General features: G+C 46.4%; 1 protein-coding gene across 3 annotated transcripts in view; it reads left to right on the forward strand.

Moving 5' to 3' along the window:
• Nucleotides 1-18,350, forward strand: part of SHROOM2 (shroom family member 2) — a 161,073-nt gene that overhangs the window by 69,438 nt on the left and 73,285 nt on the right. For all 3 annotated transcript variants that reach the window (XM_031005994.3, XM_055377015.2, XM_055377016.2), the window contains exon 2: nt 17,005-17,156. In XM_031005994.3, coding sequence (XP_030861854.2) covers nt 17,005-17,156 — 152 coding nt within the window. The remainder of the gene's footprint in view (nt 1-17,004; nt 17,157-18,350) is intronic.

The raw sequence follows: 18,350 nt of genomic DNA on the forward strand, positions 1-18,350 counted from the left end.
ATACCACTGATGAGATGAGGAATGTGTTTAGCATAATAAAAAAACTACCTCCGTGTAGCCCCATTTTTCGGGCAGATGCAATTTGTGTCTTAAAGAAAAACATAAAAACAGCCAGACATTATCATTTTTCTTTGCTTGTTCCTCAGACGCATTAATAGATTATACCCTTCAATCTATTGGGATTGAGATGTTTTATATTTTAATTACACAAGTGAACAAAGTTTTGCTGTTTAGAACTATTCTGTTGGGTGTTGGTTTTTAAGTTATAAACATTAAAGGAAAAATCATCTGGACTTATATAATGATGAGTCTTGAGAAATGTCAGTGTTTTCTGGGAAGAGTTGTTCCATTCTTCTAACTGCCTCACTGGGGATCCTGGACTGGAGCGTTTGCCCCTGGGATGCAGCGCTGGGCACCCCTGCTTCCGGGCAAGTGGCTGTGCTGTTCCTGGCCTCCATGACTCTTCAGGCCTTTCTCTCCCAGTTGCATGGTAGCTGCTGCATCCCCACGCATCCTGTCTTTGTTTAAGACCAGAAGAAAAGGGAAAGGGCGGTACCAGACATTTCTGCCCCTTTGATTGCAGAGACAAAGGCTCTCCTCAAGCCTGCAGCTGACTTCTGCCTTTCCCCCATCCGCTGGGACCGCACATGCCACCCTGCGCTGCAAGGGGGCACGAGGCTGCTCCAGTCTCCATGGTGGATTCAGATATTAAGGAGGGCAGGGCTGATGGCTGCCAGGGATCCCCTGATATTAGTAATGGGGGAGAGAGGAGGACGTCAGTTCCAAAAGGTGCAGTCTTCCTGGAGAACGTGGGACTTGAATGAAGCCCTGATAGAGAAGTCAAATTTGAAGAGGCAGAAAGAGGACACGAAGGTGACATGCTAATGAAGTCAAGGATGAAGAGAAACAGTGAGGGAACGTTGAGAACACCACCTTGGTGTGTAGGGATCCTGCATGACACTGGATTCTAACACAAAAATAATGCGGAAGGAATTGATGTTTATACAGAGTGGGGTGTGAGTTTCCTGCACCAGAGCATGCCAGTTGGTGGTTACACGTTTGACCCTTGGACATGATTTTGAGGGGAGTGGGGATGGCCTCACCTAGTTTTATTTTTTAATTAATAATTTTTTTTTTTTCAGAGACATGGAATCTTGCTCTGTCGCCCTGGCTGGAGTGTAGTGGTGCAGTCACGGCTCACTACATCCTCAAACTCCTGGTCTTAAGTGATCCTCCTGCCTCAGCCTCCAGAGTAGCTGGGACTACAGGTGCACACCACCACACCCTGCTAATGTTTAAAATTTTTTTCTAGAGATAGGGCCTCACCATGTTGCCCAGGCTGGTCTCGAACTCCTGGCCTCAAGTGATCCTCCTGCCTTGGCCTCCCAAAGTGCTGGGATTATAGGCATGAGTCACTGTGTCCACCGTGCTTTCACTTAGTTTTAAAAGCAAAAAGATTGTGAACATTTGCAGACACAGGGAGATTACCCACCCCGCCCCCGAAATTCCAGATTTTCAGCTGCATTAAACACATTGCAAAATTCGTGCATCCTGGCTGCTCATTTCCCCATGAGCAGTCACTACCCCCGACACTGGGTAGTGGCTGCTCCTTTAGAAGGGAAGACCCTGTCCCTTCACCACAATGCCCAGTGCTCGAGGCTGTAGACCCCATCCTGAGGGTGTGTGTTCTATACATGCAGCCCCTCCACTTGCAGCGGCCCATCCCAGCCTCTGCGAGCGCTGGCGTGTGCACTCCAGGGCTTCATGTTTTCCCCGTGTTGGCTTCTTAGGCTCTGCTGCCTAGGCTGTGACAAAGGCATCCCTGAAGAGAGTTGTTCAAAAAAGAAAGATAGCCCTTGTGACGGGTGAGATCATCCATATGTTACCCAATAAAAAGTCAAAGGCTTGAGGGGCCCTTTGAGTTCACTCCAGAGAAAGGTGCAGCAGCCTCGGCTCAGTGCCCCCTAGGCCTCCCTGACGTTGCACGGTGGCAGCATTAGATTATCTCACTGAACAAGCCCCGTCCCTTTGAAATAGCAGTAGGATGGGAATGTCCATTAAAGTAAACAGCTGTGCGTTCTGAGAAGCGGGGACACTTTGTTCTAACGGCCAGCAGTTCCTTTTCCTGTTTCTTGGTTGCCTATCAGTTCTTTCAGATTGCCTTTTCACTTTGAAAATGCAAAATTAAGTAATCCCAGTTATCTCTGTTTAAGCGCGTGCTTCAGTGATGTGATGACTTGCTTTCAAAAGCTCAGTGAGGCCGCGCACGGTGGCTCATGCCTGTAATCCCAGCACTTTGGGAGGCCAAGGCAGGTGGATCACCTGAGGTCAAGAGTTCGAGACCAGCTTGGCCAACATGGTGAAACCCCGTGTCTACTAAAAATACAAAAACAATTAGCCGGGTGTGGTGGTGGGCACCTGTAATCCCAGCTACTTGGGAGGCTGAGGCAGAAAAATCGCTTGAACCCAGGAGGCGGAGGTTGCAGTGAGCTGAGACCGCGCCACTGCACTCCAGCCTGGGTGACAAGAGCAATACTCTGTCTCAAAAACAGATAAAAAAGCTGAGTGAGAAGGGGTGAGGATCTGGGCAGGTCTGCGTTCTGTGTTGGCTGGAAGCCTGCTGGGGGTGCTTTGACTAGACAATTCTTGATACTTCTAAGATGAACTTGAGGCTGGGCGCGGTGGCTCATGCCTATAATCCCAGCATTTTGGCAGGCTGAGGTGGGTGGATCACCTGAGGTCGGGAGTTCAAGACCAGCCTGGCCAACATGGTGAAACCTTGTCTCTACTGAAAATACAAAGATTAGCTGGGCGTGGTGGCAAGCACCTGTAATCTCAGCTACTCAGGAGGCTGAGGCAGGGAGAATTGCTTGAACCTGGGAGATGGAGGTTGCAGTGAGCTGAGATTGCGCCACTGTACTCCAGCCTGAGCAACAGAGCGAGACTCCGTTGATGGACTCGAAAGACCAGGAATATGGTACAGGTTTTGTTTTTTCCTCCTGTAGTGCTAAGATGAAAGCAGGGCTTTAGACAGAACGTCTCTTATGTTCGATGATTCTTTTTCTCTCTGTTCATCCTCTCCAGAACATTGCCTATTGCATTGCGACCAGCTTTTGTATAGGAAGGGAAGAAACAGATATCATTTGGGTTTTGTCATCAGTGAGATGCTAGTCTTGTTGTGGGATGAGAAGCATAAACTGGTAACTGTCAGCAGGGTTAGGAGCAGATAGTGGCCATGTGCCCCAGGCACTAGGGAGACTGGGAGATGTGCAGAGTCCCTTGGTGGAGACGGTGGGGTTCAAGATGGCGTCCTGAGGGCTGAATGTGGGCGAGCTGGGCAGAGTGTGTGCACAGCAGCGATGGGGGTGCATGGTGTTTCCAGAGGGGACCCAGTAAACAAAGCTCTGCAGGCAAGAAAGACCACTTTCTCTAGGGAGGAAGGACAAAGGGCCTGTTGTTGCGGGTGTGTGATGTTTGGGCAGGGTGGGGATGGTGTCCAGAACAGCAAGGCTTGTTTTACATGGTGGTGAGTAGGACTTGATTAAATGCAGTGCCTCCCTCCCTCCCCCCACCTGATCAAACTGCTCTTTTGCGTTGCTGCTAGAGGCGAGAGAGATGATTTGCGTGAGGAAGACGGCTGCCTGTTTCCTGCCGTGGTAAATGGGTTTTACAGGGCAGGAGGTTAAAGCGTGACTTTAGAGGTGCCATGGTTTTGTTTTACTGTTCCACATGAGCCACGGGTGACCATTTCTAATACGTTATCCTCTCTCTGGAATATTGGTGGTTCTCCCCTGGGGGCAATTTTGTCCTCCAGGAGACATGTGGTAACATCTGGAAGCATTTGAATTGGTCACAACTTGGGGCAGGAGGGTGCCACTGGCTTCTAGTGGGTAGAGGCCAGGGATGCTGCTGAGTCCCCTGCAATACCCAGGGCAGCCCTCACGGCAAAGAATGATCCGGCCCCAAATGTCAATAGTGCTGAGGTGCAGGAGCGTGGTTTGGAGTGTCCTATTGTTTATCCATGTTTTATCTATTGGACATTTGGGTAAAATAGCCCATTTGTAGCTCTTACAGATGGTCCTGGTATGCACATTCTTCTGTGGGTCTTTTGGTTAACATACATGCACATCACTGAGTCACTCGGTCTGTTTTCCCAGTCGTGTCAATTTTTTTTTTTTGAGACAGGGTCTCACTCTGTCACCCAGGCTGCAGTGCAGTGGCGTGATTTTGGCTCACTGCAACCTCTACCTCCTGGGTTCAAGCGATTCTCTTGCCTTAGCCTCCTGAGTAGCTGGGATTATAGGCATGTGCCACCATGCCTAGCTAATTTTTGTATTTTTAGTAGAGATGGGGTTTCACCATGTTGCCCAAGCTGGTCTTGAACTCCTGACCTCAAGTGATCCGCCCACCTTGGCCTCCCAAAGTGCTGGGATTACAGACATGAGCCACCGTGTCTGGCCACTCATATCAATTTTGGTATTCACCCCGTATTCAGGAGTTGAAGGTGTAGGAAGCAGCGCAAATGGACATTGACAGACGAGTGGATAAAGAGAATGGAGAGTGTACATACAGTGGAATATTGCTCAGCCTCAAAATGGAAGGAAATCCAGTTACCTGTAACCACATGGATGAACCTTGAGTCCATGATGTTAGCTGAAATAAGCCAGTCCTACAAGGGCAGATACTGTATGATTCTACCTATGTGACATATCTGGAATAGTCAAATTCACAGAGGCAGGAATAAAATGCAGGTTGCCAGAGGCAATGGGGGATTGTTCATTGGGTACTGTTGTGGTTTTGCAAGTTCTAGAGGTCTCTTACACAACAGTGCGATTATAGTTAATGCTACTGAACTCCATGCAATTAAAATGGTTAAGAGAATACATTTGATATTATGTTTTTGTTGATGCTGTTGTTGTTAGAGATAGGGTCTCTCTCTGTCCCCCAGGCTGGAGTGCCGTTGTACGATTATAACTCACGGTAGCCTTGAACTCCTGGGCTCAAGTGGTCCTCCTGCCTCAGCCTCCCAGGTAGCTGAGATTACAGGCACGTGCCACTGTGCCTGACTAACTTTAAAAACAAAATCATAGAAACTTGGTTTCATTGTGTTGCCCAGGCTGGTCTCAAAACTCCTAGTCTCAAGTTATCCTCCTCCATTGGCCTCCCAAAGCACTGGGGTTACAGATGTGAGCCACCATGCCCGGCATATATAATGTGTTTTTTAATACCACTTAAGCTCTGATTTCCTCATGTTATGATGAAAACGGATACTTTGTCACTGTCCCTGAGAGTGGAGCAGCATAGCCTAGGTTCCACTGGCAGTTTGGACATGAAGAAATTATAACAACAGCAGAATAAGTTGTAACTGTACTTGTAGCATACTTTAGAGTTTGCAACATATTTTCATAATTGTTTCACTGTTATCCTCCTGGTCATCCTAGGATGTAAGACAGCCAGCTCTTACCACCATTTTTGGGGTGATAAAACCAAGAGTAGGAAGCATTTCTCCAAATTGTGTACTTAAGTGGCAGAGGCAGGTCTTCAGTACCAGATCATTCCTCATCTTTTGAAACGCTCCGTGCCCCCACCCTCTGATGTGATTATTCCCTCCTGTCTGCCACCAGGGGATCCTGTGCATGTCTGTCACTGCACTTGCCTCATGGGATTTGTATCAGCCAGGATCTAGTTAGGAGACGGAAGCCACACAGTAGTTGGAACAGGAGTGCTTCATAGGAAGCGGGATTTCGTGGACTGACCAAATCCCACCATGCCCCCGTGCTTACGGCTTTTCTGTTTACAGAAGCAAGGTTGAACAGTTGCACAGAGATCGTGTACGTGCAAAGCTCAAAATATTTACATTACGGCTCTTTGTGAAAAAGTTTGCTCATCCCTAATGTAAAGAACTATTAACTTGTGGCAGTTTATTGTCTATTATCGATGAATTATTAACTAGTAGCTACTATAGGTAAGGAGAACTCTAAAGAATATGAGAATAGCAGATAGAGGGAGTGGTCACTCCCTCCAGGGCTGGGGCACAGAGTACCTGAGGAAGGAATAAATTTGGAACTATTCTCCCCACCCCCTCCAAAGCTGAGATTCGAATCTCGATGGAGGATGGCTCACTAGGTAGTGGAGAAAGTCGCTGAGGGCCACCGCTGGCTGGAGAGTAGGGAGCCACCCCCGGCATGCCAGTGAAGCTCACTAGGAAACTGGCTGGGGATGTCTGTGGGACTCGGTGGAAAGCTACCAAGGAATTGTCTCTAAAAGTCGCTGGGAAGCTGCCTGCCAGAGCACCAGTGGAACTTGCTAGGAAGCCGCCCTTGGAGCTTAGTGCCACTGTGTGTGCCACATGACTGCCAGGTCCCACTGGAGCAGGCAGGGAGGAAAGCACACTGGAATGATGAAGGCAAGCCCTTTCCACCGCCCATGTGCCTCCACCGCCCTCTGCTGATGGTGCTCACCAGGTGCCAGCACTGGAGAAACGCCCACAGGGTCCTGCTCCGGGATCACCATGTGGGCAGTGAAGGTGCATTTGGGATGCAGAGGCAATGCATTGCTAACTGGCAATGTTGCAACAGGTTGTCTTCAGAGCTGCACTGTAAATTCCTCTGACACACGATGGTGTTGCAGAAATCCTCCCTGAACGTTGCTCTCCATTAACCATCTCTTAGGTGGATCTCGGCCTGTGCTCTGTGGAATTCAGGGCTGACATGATGGTCAGGATTTGGCCAAGTCCTGAGGCCCCAGGACCTTTGCCACATGTGGAGAGGTGGCACACACCTTTGGGCTCTATGCTGCCCTCCCTCCAAGAAGACCGTCACCCCTTGCCACAGAATGTACACTCTTCTTCCGGTCCCGTCCAGTTGGCCTGCATTCTGACGCTGCAGCTCTCACCTGCCCGGGGCACATTCCACCCCTGCCCGTTTCTCCCAGTCCTGGGACAGTCAGCTTGCCTTCCGTTGCTCTGTAGAAATGCTGTGTGCCAACTCAGTCTCCACCACCTCCAGATCTTCACCTCATCTCCCTCCACATTTTTGGGAGCCACATGCCCCCTTTTCACCTAGCCGATCACCCAGCCGTAGGCTTTCTGTCATGACACTCCCTTGGCCTGTGTGTCCGTTAGCATGGCTTTGTCACCTGGTGCAGCCACGTCCTCGTCCTCTCCTCATGCCTCATCCTCGCGCCTCTCTTTGCCATGGGGCCTCGTGCAGTGCAGCCCTCATTTTAGGGAGAGATGAAACAAGGGCTAGACCTTTGTGGACTAAATACCTCCTTGAGCATCTAGTTCCAAAACACACGAGGAGGGTTTTGGTTTATTTTGTTAGTGTTATTTATTATTATTTTTTTTGGGGGGGGGTATATATTTTCTTAAGAGATGAGTGTCTCACTATGTTACCCAGACAGGAGTGCAGTAGCTCTTCACAAGCGTGGGCATAGCACACTGCAGCCTCCAACTCTCAGGCTCAGGTGATTCCACCATAGCCTCCTGAGGAGCTTTTTTGTATTGTATTATCATTTTTCTTGCTTTCTTACTAATTTTATCAACTATGAGGAAAGGAATTTTTTTTTTCCTAATAGAGATTTTGTTGATACTTTGGAAGATCAATATAAAGCTGTTTCAATGTGTATCCTGTTGTTAATGTCCTTACAGAAAATCTAAAGAGCTGTGTCATTGGATTCTTTTCCAGGTACTCCAGCGACTTTCTAGCTGAAAACTTGAAGGCAAATTTTCCTTAAAAGGCCAGGAATTAGGATTTTTTGAAGTCTCAGCACCTTTGGGTGGTGGTTTCCATCTTTAGGAGCACGAGTCTGTCTCCGGGCGAAACTTCAGTGTAGATGCATGTTCTCAGGATATTTCACAACTTGCTGCCTTGCTGGATGGGTCACATTTCCTTCCCCAAGCGCCGGTACCTTCAGATGTTGACGAGCTGTCACATCAGAAGTCACAGTCACTCACCGTTATCAGCAATACTGCATACTCAAGTTTTCAGCCTTTCATAGCACATTAACAGAGCGATTAGGAAAACCGACTGCCACGACCAGAAGACTTTCAGGGTGCATGCCTCTCTGATAGGGGGAGCCAGGATCAAGGAGTCCTTTTCCTTCCGAAACAGTTCTACTAAAAAACAACCCATGGGCTCACACCTATAATACCAACACTTTGGGAGACCAAAGCAGGAGGTCAAGGTAGGATTGCTTGAGGCCTGGAGATTGAGACCAGCCTGAGCAACATGCTGAGACCTCATCTCTACAAAAAATAAAAATAAATAAATAAAAAAATTAGCCAGGTGTGGTGACACGTGCCTGTAGTCCCACCTTCTTGGGAGGCTGAGGCAGGAGGATCGCTTGAGCCTGGGAGTTCGAGGCTGCAGTGAGCTGTGATCGCACCACTGCACTCCAGCCTGTGCAACAGAGCAAGACCCAGTCTCAAAAACAAAAAGCAAACCTATGAGTATAAGTAATTTAAGCTGCTCAAGACATATTAAAGGCCTGACCATGACTGCAAATTGCCAGTCAGTATGCTTTGTGCTGTAGGATATGAAAACTGTCCACCCAGCCTGGCACCCAAGACAGTCAAAGCCTCTCATAAAATATATACCAAAAAACAACTAGCAAATGATTTCACCTCTTTTAAAAAAAGCATTTATGCTTAAAACATGGAATTAGGTGGGATTCTCTCCTTAAAAATGTTTACAGAACTACTAAAAAACTTGCATTTACAAAACAGTTGCTGAAAGTATTCCCCTGGCATATATGGGAAGGGAGACAGGGGCCGCTGAGCAGTGTATGATAGTAATCAGGTTTCTTTCCCTCCTGCTTCCTGGGAGCCTGGACTCTACTTGCATTTAGACTCCGCTTCCTGCAGGTCAATCTTCAGGTTCCTGCTGAGCCACTTCAGCCCATTTGCCCTTTGCTCCCCCTTTTCTCTTTTGTGCTTTTTTTCCCTAAGGATTTATCCTTTCCTGCTGCCTTTTTTTTTTTTTTTTTGAGTTGGAGTCTTGCTGTGTTGCCCAGGCTGGAGTGCAGTGGCTCCATCTCGGCTCACTGCAAGCTCTGCCTCCCAGGTTCACACTATTCTCCTGTCTCAGCCTCCCGAGTAGCTGGGACTACAGGCGCCCGCCACCACACCTGGATAATTTTTTGTATTTTTAGTAGAGACGGGATTTCACCATGTTAGCCAGGATGGTCTCGATCTCCTGACCTCATGATTCGCCCACCTCACCCTCCCAAAGTGCTGAGATTACAAGCGTGAGCCACCGCGCCTGGCCTCCTGCTGCCTTTTTGGGCTTCATTTCCACTTCTGCAGAAGCAGGTTGAGCCGACAGCCTGGCGGACCTCTGGGCTGTGCCTTGGCCACCCCTGGGGCTGACCTGACCTTCCCCTTGGGCATCTTGGCGGTGCCTGGTGCCTGCTGCCCAAAAGCCTTATGAATCTGGGTGCGCCGCAACTCCCTTCCCTGCCCTGGCCTCTGGGACCACAGCAGGGGCCAGGAATTTTTTTTTTTTTTTTAAGTCTCAACACATTTGGGTGGGGATTTCCATCTTCTAGGGGCTTCCCTGTTATCGGAGCACAAGTCTGTCTCACAGAGAACCTTCAGTGTGGACAAGGTGTTCTCATTTATTTCCCAGCGTGTCTCTTTCCTGGATGAGTCAGGTTTCCTTTCTGAAGACGCCGAGCTCAATAAATTAAGCAGACTGAGAGGTAACTTCAGTGCTTGTCCTCATCATGCAGATATTTTATCTCTGGAAAGCGAAGCATTGTTGAGGTGGTCAGAATTGATCAATTGCAGGTGTGACTCATAGCCCTTGAAATATGATATTGGACTTAAAAAAAAAACTGCTTTTTCTCCTCTCATTTTGATTTCTGGTCACTGTGATTTTCCAAATCCCTCAAGCTGAAAACCCTGCTGCAGGTGACATGTCCAGATCTTCCTTCCCAGCCTCTGGAGATGGTGCATTACTCCCGTGATTTTTCTCTGCCTCTTTCCCCAGGAGTTCTGCAGAGATGTAGGGGTAGTGCCCATCAGGGTCGTTGTCCTTGTCGTTTTATTCTTATTGCCAAGTAAATTCATTTGTGTGTGACTATAAGACGAGTCTTCCAGAAGCAGCTGCTGTAGTGATGAGTTCACTCCTCCACTGCCATGGCTGCCTTCGCTGGGCCCCCACTGCCTGCAGGACAGCGTCCAGATTCCCATTCCAGGGCGGGGTCCTCGTCTTCCCCCACATCGGCCCTATCTTCAGACACTCCCCTGCACACACACTCATGCCTCAGGCCTCCTGCCTCCATGCCCTTCTTCACGGGGAAGCCTCTGCGGAAGGCCTTCCCAGCCTTTTCTAGTTGCCGTTTCTATTTGGAGGCCTTCTTATCTCCACCCAAGACAGAGGGTCACATCCCCCTCATGCTGCCACTGCAGGGACCCCATTCTTTTCAGCGTGAGCCTGCTCCCCCGCTGCACTCAGGATGCCCTTGCCCTCGTGGGACTTCATTTGGATTGTCTCTTCAACGAAGTATCAACAACTTTGTTCCATAAAAGACTTTGATTAACTGTTTTTTTCCTGCTGTTCCTAGAGAAAACATTTCCATGAGAACAATGACGCATTCTGCACGTTAGGAGACGTTGAACTCTAATCGGGGCCATAAGAGTGAGTTTCCATACAGAATATCAGTTAATAACTAAAACAACAGTATTTGCCCGGGTGTGTGGACTTGGTGCTTTGGGTCTGTGAGTGCCCATAGCATGGCACCTGGGCCGGCATCGTCGTGGGTCGGGGATGATTGACTTCCTAGCTTTTTGTTGAGGGACTTTTTGAGGTTAGAGCAAGTGAGAGCAAAGATTTTTCCTAAGTACCACAGGACAGAACTTCCTCATTTGTGGCTCTGGCACTCCACAGACATTAAGCGGCTGTCACTAATCGGTGCAGTGCCAAGTGCTTCCTTACCTTGTAGACCTGGGACTGTGACAAAATGAGCATCATTGTGATGCTATCACGCATGCGGCACCTTCCCTAAGGTGCCTAATTAAGCCTAATTAATTCTACTGAACTTGAGAAGTTCAATGGGGCAAAGAGAATAGAATGGAGGTTTTCAAAGCTGCTGCTGCTTTTCTGACTACTTTTCCCCATAGCACCATGAACATGTAGAGGTACTTTATCTGGACAAGGAAGCCAGGGGAAAAAATGAAGACTTTTATCTCCCAAACCAAAACACATTTTTGCTGGGAAATGTAGGTGGAGTGTGGTGGGGGAAGGCTGATGGATGCTGTGGAATGCGTCCTTCATATCTAGAGGGGAAGCTTTAGGAATCCTTGCAGATGAGAAGAAACAGCATCATGTTGTCCTTTGCAGTGAAGTCAGAGCAACTGACAGCGCTTTCTGAGAGTCTTTCAGGACTTGTGGGAATGAGACACATTCCCACCGAAAACCCCACCCGGTCACCACTGAGTCAGACACAGAACTGTGTCGCCCTGAAGAAGTGCTGCTTCAAAAGCTGTCCCAAGACCCTGCAAGCCATTAGTCTTTATGGTTTTGCCTAAAGATTTTCCTGTGATACTTAAATTCAAACATGTCATTGTGGAGAGAAGGACACAACTTCATTTATTTTTATTTTATTTATTTATTTATTTTTTTAGATGAAGTCTCACGCTGTCGCCCAGGCTGGAGTGCAGTGGCGCGATCTCAGCCCACTGCAACCTCCACCTTCCGGGTTCAAGCGACTCTCCTGACTCAGTCTCCTGGGTAGCTGGGATTACGGGAGCGTGCCACCAAGCCCAGCCAATTTTTGTATTTTTAGTAGAGATGGTGTTTCACCATCTTGGTCAGGTTGGTCTCGAACTCCTGACCTCGTGATCCACCCACCTCAGCCTCGCAAAGTGCTAGGATTACAAGCGTGAGCCACCGTGCCCGGCCTTTTATTTTTATTTTTTTGAGACAGGGTCTCGCTCTGTCACCCAGGCTAGAGTGGGGTGGCATGATAACGGCTCACTGCAGCCTCAACCTTCTGGGCTCAAGTGATCCTGCTGCCTTAGCTTCCCAAGTACCTGGGTGCCTCCTGAGTAGCTGGGTGCCACCATATCTGGCCAATTTTTTACCCTTTTTTTTTTTTTTTTTTTTGTAGAGACAGGATTTCTTTTGTTATATTACCCAGGCTAGTCTCGAACTCCTGGAATCAAGCAATCCTTCCACCTTGGCCTCCCAAAGTGGTGGGATTCCAGGCATGAGCCACTGCTCTCAGCCCTAGACACAATTTTAAAGTTCACTATATATCACTCTTATACTGGGTCAAAATAGTTTCCTTGATTTTATTTTAATTTTTTTAATTTTAATTTTTCAAGACAGAGTCTCACTTTGTCGCCCAGGCTGGAGTGCAGTGGCATGATATTGGCTCACTGTAACCTCCACCTCTCAGGAGCAAGCAATTCTCATGCCTCAGCTTCCCAAGTAGCTGGGATTACAGGCATGCGCCACCATGCCCAGCTGGTTTTTGTTTGTATTTTTAGTAGAGACAGGGTTTCACCATGTTGGCCAGGCTGGTCTTGAACTCCTGACCTCAGGTAATCCGCCTGCCTTGGCCTCCCAAAGTGCTGGGATTACAGGCATGGGCCACCGCACCCAGCCCCTTGTTTTTAGATATTGAGGAATGCATAACTTTTTATTATGGTAAAATATACATAATATGAAACTTATCTTCTTAATAATTTTCAAGTGTACTGTTCAGTGATGTGTTAAGTACATTTACATTGTTGTCCAACCATCACCACTGTCCATTTTCAGAACTTGTCATCTTCCCACACTGAACCTCTCTGCCTATTAAAACACTAACTTGCCATTCCCTCCTCTCCCCAGCCCCTGGTAATCACCATTCCACTTTCTCTGTCTATCCTTTTGATGACTCAGGTACCTCAATTCAATCGTATAGTGTTTCTCCATTTTTGACTGGTTTATTTCACTTAGCATAATGTCCTCAAGGTTCATCCATGTTGTTGCCTGTGTCAGAGTTTCTCTCCTTTTTTAAGGCTGAATAATATTCACATTATATGTGTATGTATATGCCATATTTTATTTATCCATTCACCTGTTGATTGACATTTGGGTTGTTTTCACCTAGAACTCATAATTGTTTAAAGGCAAAAACAAAATAAGGCTCTGTCCTTTGAAATTTATTTTTTATTGTTGTTGTTGTTTAATGCAAATTTATGAATAAAGTATCAAGGTTTTTTGTTTTAATTTTTGTGAGTACGCAGTAGGTGTATCGATGTCCTTAGAAATTTGTGATGATAGAATTATACTTTGTAAATGTGCATTTTTGCTCATGTTTGTAACCCCAGCACTTTGCGAGGCCAAGGCAAGTGGATGGCTTGAGCTCAGGAGTTAGAGACCAGCTTGAGCAACATAGGGAGACCCCCATCTCTACAAAAAAAATAAAAAATAAAAATTAGCTGGGTGTGGTGGTGCATGCCTGTAGTACCAGCTATTCGGGAGACTGAGATGGGAGAATTGCTTGAGACCGGGAGGTGCAGGCTGTGGTGGGCCGTGATCACGCCATTACACTCCAGCTTGGATGACAGAATGCGACCCTGTCTCCAAAAACACAGTGCATTTTTGGACACTTCAAAATACAGGCTCAATTAGTTTTCTAAGCAGTTACTTCATCAGCATGTGACTGGTATTATTATTCTCATAATTCTGTTACTTTAGTCAATATTTTTATGCTTTACTTTACTATGTAAAATGTTGGATTCTTCCCCTTAGTAATTGTCTATGCTTTTCTTCAGACTCATTAAAGGTATAAATTAAATTCTGAGTTTTACACCATGTTTCCTTTGGCAGTGGAATTAAAATTGGGAAAAATCATCTATATTCGTAGAGATTAATGGTGAAGTCTCTTAAATTAGATACATGTCTATAAATAGATATTAATTGTTTTCTTTTGCTGCTTTACTCTGGAGCAAATTTTCCAAAATTGTAACATGAAGTACAGTTTAGAGGAGAAACATCTACTATCAGAATGTACTTAAAGAGGCCAATCTTTTCACCTCTTTGTAGTAAATTGGATGTTTACATTGTCATGAGGGTATCTCTCTTGGAAGAAAGAAATTATTCTTTATTCTGAGGTCAGTTATAGACAGTTTCAGCTAAAAATTATGAGGAACTGATTTGTTATGTCTAAAACTTTGAGTTGAGTTTTTGATATTTGACTTGTTTTGTATATTCGTGACTATAATTAATAGCATCTGTATGGCAGGTAAGCTATGTTATCCATTGTGAATGCAAGGAAACGAGGAAAAAGAGACCAGAAGTCTTAGGGTCCAGAGTTGGCAGCCGTGGATATAACACGTGGATAGAAAAAAACTTCTGCGGTCTTTCAACAAGGTGGAATTCCCGACAGGCAAGAAAAGCCACTAAAGACCCGAAGTCTCCAAAACAAAAGACCAGCTCCAGGATGCCAAGATCTTCCTTGGAATCCCTGGACCCCCAGATGTCTGTAACTTGCCTCCTTATACACACCTCATTTTTACTGTCTTTCCCACCCTGCCTGGATACTCTTATTTGGTTCAGGGGGGAATAGAAATAAGCAAAGTCAGCCACATCAACACTTAGGCTTTCTAGCATCGAAATACATATGTGCGGGGGTCATTTCAGCCACAGCACTTAGCAGTGACCTAGAGAAACAGATAGCGCCCTTCATCTCTGATCCATCCTCCTGAGGCACAGCCCTGGAAGAAGCCTTTCCTCTGTGCAGAAACCTGGGGGGAGGGTTGCTCCAGATCCCCAGCCTCCTGGCCGGCCCCTTGGTCTCCCTCTTGGGGTATGTCGAAACCCAGTCTCCCCCAGGTATCGCCTGCCTTTTGCTATCCCTTGGCTGTGTGTGCAACCTTAGTGGGTGGAAGCTTATTTACAGTCTGTAAAGACATCAGGATAAAATCGTCTAGAACTTTTGAAACCAGTTGGTGACTGAGAAAATTGCTGCATATTTTTGTTAGGAGTGGTTTTTAAATTTTGTTTATGGTATTGACTAGCAGTGAATAATTGCTTTATTCACAAAAGTTCACTTGTCCTCAGATCTAGGTGGAGATTTCAGGAAAATATGCAGCTTCAGAATTGAGGCATTGTAAGTTACTTAGCACCTAGCTTCTCCTGACCCCCCACCCCAAGAAGTAAGCTTGAATCCAAAACACTTAGCTTTTCAACTGCCAGAAGAATGGACGGCATTAGCTTCAGGCTCACTCTTGGAAGTTGTTCTTGGGTTAGCCATGACATGCAGCTGGCTAGCAGTGAATTCAAAGGCTGTATGCTGATGTGCTTGTAACCAGTGATTTCTTCTCACTGGTTTTCCTAGCAGTTTATAAAGCTTTTTGGTGTAAAACAGAGTTGGCAAACCATTTTTGGAACAAGCCCAGTAGTAAATATTTTTGGCTTTGTGGGCCAAGCGACTCAATTCTGCCCTGTAGCAATATGTAAACCAATGGGTGTGACTGTATTACACTAAAACTTTGGGGGGTGGGAGGGCGAAAGAAAGCTGGCTGGATTGGCTCACTGGCCACAGTGTACCAGAAAATGGACAGATTAACTGGAATGAATTGCTGTTGAGTTCCACTTTACTGTATAGGAAAATCTAGGTTAATAAAAGTTACAGAATGTAGGCCGCGCACGGTGGCTCATGCCTCTAATCCCAGCACTCTGGGAGGCCGAGGCGGGTGGATCACGAGGTCAGAGGAGTTCAAGACCAGCCTGGCCAATGGGGTGAAACCCTGTCTCTACTAAAAATACAAAAATTAGCCGGACGTGGTAGCGTGTGCCTGTAATCCCAGCTACTCAGGAGGCTGAGGCAGGAGAATTGCTTGAACCGGGAGACAGAGGTTGCAGTAAGCCGAGATCGCACCACTGCACTGCAGCCTGGGTGACAGAGCGAGACTCTGTCTCAAAAAAAAGAAAAAAGGGAAAAAAAGCTGTAGAATGGATGGCATTCAAGCTGTTACGGAATCAGTCAATACACATTGGGAGGATACTGTGTTTAGCACTGAGTAGTGAATATCTTAACATACACAACATGGTATAATAATCGGATTAGGGCTATGACAAAAAACAGATACGTGTTAGCAAGGATATGGAGAAATTGGAACCTTCATACACTGATGGTGGGAATGTAAAATGGTACAGCTGCTGTAGAAAACAGCCTGGAAGCTCCTCAGGTTGTTAAATGTAGTTATCATAGGGCGCAGCAGTTCCACTTTATAATAGCCAAAAGTAGACACTGATGAATAGATAAAATGCGGTCTGTCCATACAAGTGAATGTTACTCAACCATAAAAAGAAATGAAGTACTGCTGCATGCTGCAACGTAGATAAACTTAGAAAGCATCGTGCTAAGTGAGAGAAGCCAGACCCAAGAGGCCACATATTGTATGACTCCATTTATGTGAACTGTCTAGGACAGGCAAATTCATGGACACAGAAAGTACATTTGTGGTTGCCAGAGGCTGGAGGGATTGGAAACTGAGTAGTAATGAGCACAAGGTTTCTTTCGGGGTTAGGGGAAATGCCCTAATATTGATGGTGGTGATGGTTGTACAACTCTGAAAATACTAAAAGCCATGCTTTATTTGAGCGAATATATGGTATTTGAATTATACTTCTATAAAGCTGTTACAAAAACAGTCTAGTTCCAGGATTAATGTATGAGAAATAATAAGTAATTTAAAATGGTCGAAAATTATTGTCTGGTTAAAGGAAATCTAGAAAATGAAGCAGTATCTTCAGGTCCCCTGTTTTCCATTGTGTGTGTTCTCGAGCTTTCCCATTCCCTGGATAAACAGGAGTCGTGTCCAGGGAAGGCAGGCCAGGGTGAGGGGTGTAGTGCATCCCTGATCCCCCGAGTGGTAATAAGGTCAGCCCGCAGGGCCCATTCCCGCCAAGTGTGAGGTATGTCTGCTATGTTCCGAGGACCTGCTCTGCCTCAGGAATTGCTGCTCGTGGAAGGCTCATGGAACATGCTTCTCTGTTACAGATTGAAGAGGGCAGTAAAGCCGCAGCGGTCGACAAGTTACTGGCTGGAGATGAGATCGTCGGCATCAATGACATTGGTCTCTCAGGGTTTAGACAGGAAGCAATTTGCCTGGTGAAGGGGTCCCATAAGACCCTGAAGCTGGTCGTCAAAAGGTAAGATCTGAGCTTCCTCCCACATTTACCACGACACACAGGAGTGAGTGGAACATCAAAGTGGGAAGCCAGTTGTCCTGCCCACATCACTGCAGAGATCTTGATTGGGACGTGCACTTAGAGTTATATGTCTCGGCCAAGCATGGGCCCGGCATCAAGAGTCTGAACGGTTCCTAATTTTATTACGACTGATTTTTATAAATTTTAATGTATTAAGTGGATTTGAATACTCGTATCTTTCCTTTGGCAATATGTAAATTATTTTCTTGGCAGGCAGAAAACTGTGCCTATGCTCCCAGTGAGGTGACATGTTGTTGCCTGTCTTGTACACAAGGTGGCAGGCCACTGCGCTTTCTGTTTTCATGCTAGAGAGTGACTGTCACAAAGATGCCAGCCACCAAGGGTTTAGAGCACTGTGCTGAGGTCTGGAGGGAGGGTCTGGAGGGAGCTGTCTATCTATTCCTGTATATTACGTGTCAGTTGGAGCTTGGATGGTTTTAAGAGGTTAGAAAGTGAACTTGGGGACATGATGCTTTTATATACAGGAACTAAAGCAATACTCCCAGGTACCACAAGAGTGTTGGTGATGTGTCGCTTTCAAAGAGAAATAACTCTCCACCTTGGTTTTAAAGTTGGCTTATTAACAGGCAAGTGCTTACACATCCCTTTTGACAAAATTAGCATGTTCTTTTGAAGGCTGGCTGTAAATTTTAATTAATTGATCCACATTTATTTCCATTTTTAGTACAGACATAAAGATATCTTCCTTGTTTTGAAAAAAAAATTTTTTTTCAAGTCTGGTCAAGTGAAGTGTAGTGTGCGTGGAGAGGAACAAAGAAATCTGTAACTGGTTGTGACTAATTATTTGTAAACACCGCTGCATTCAAACCAGCCAAGACAAATTCCGAAAGGCTTTTTTGAAGTGGGGGTGGGTGGAGGTGCCAAAACAGTATCCAAAGAAAAGGTTCAGAAATGAGGAAGGGCCAGACGTGGTGGCTCACACCTGTAATCCCAGCACTTTGGGAAGCCGAGGCAGGAGGATCACTTGAGCCCAGGAGTTCAATCGAGACCAGCCTGGGCAACATAGTGAGACCCCATCTCTCTCTCAAAAAAAATTTTTTTTAATTAGCTGGGCATGATGATGCACACCTGTGGTCCCAGTTACTTGAGAGGTTGATATGGGAGGATTCTTTG

This window comes from Gorilla gorilla, chromosome X (genome assembly GCF_029281585.2).
Source record: "Gorilla gorilla gorilla isolate KB3781 chromosome X, NHGRI_mGorGor1-v2.1_pri, whole genome shotgun sequence".
NCBI classification, from domain to species: domain Eukaryota; kingdom Metazoa; phylum Chordata; class Mammalia; order Primates; family Hominidae; genus Gorilla; species Gorilla gorilla.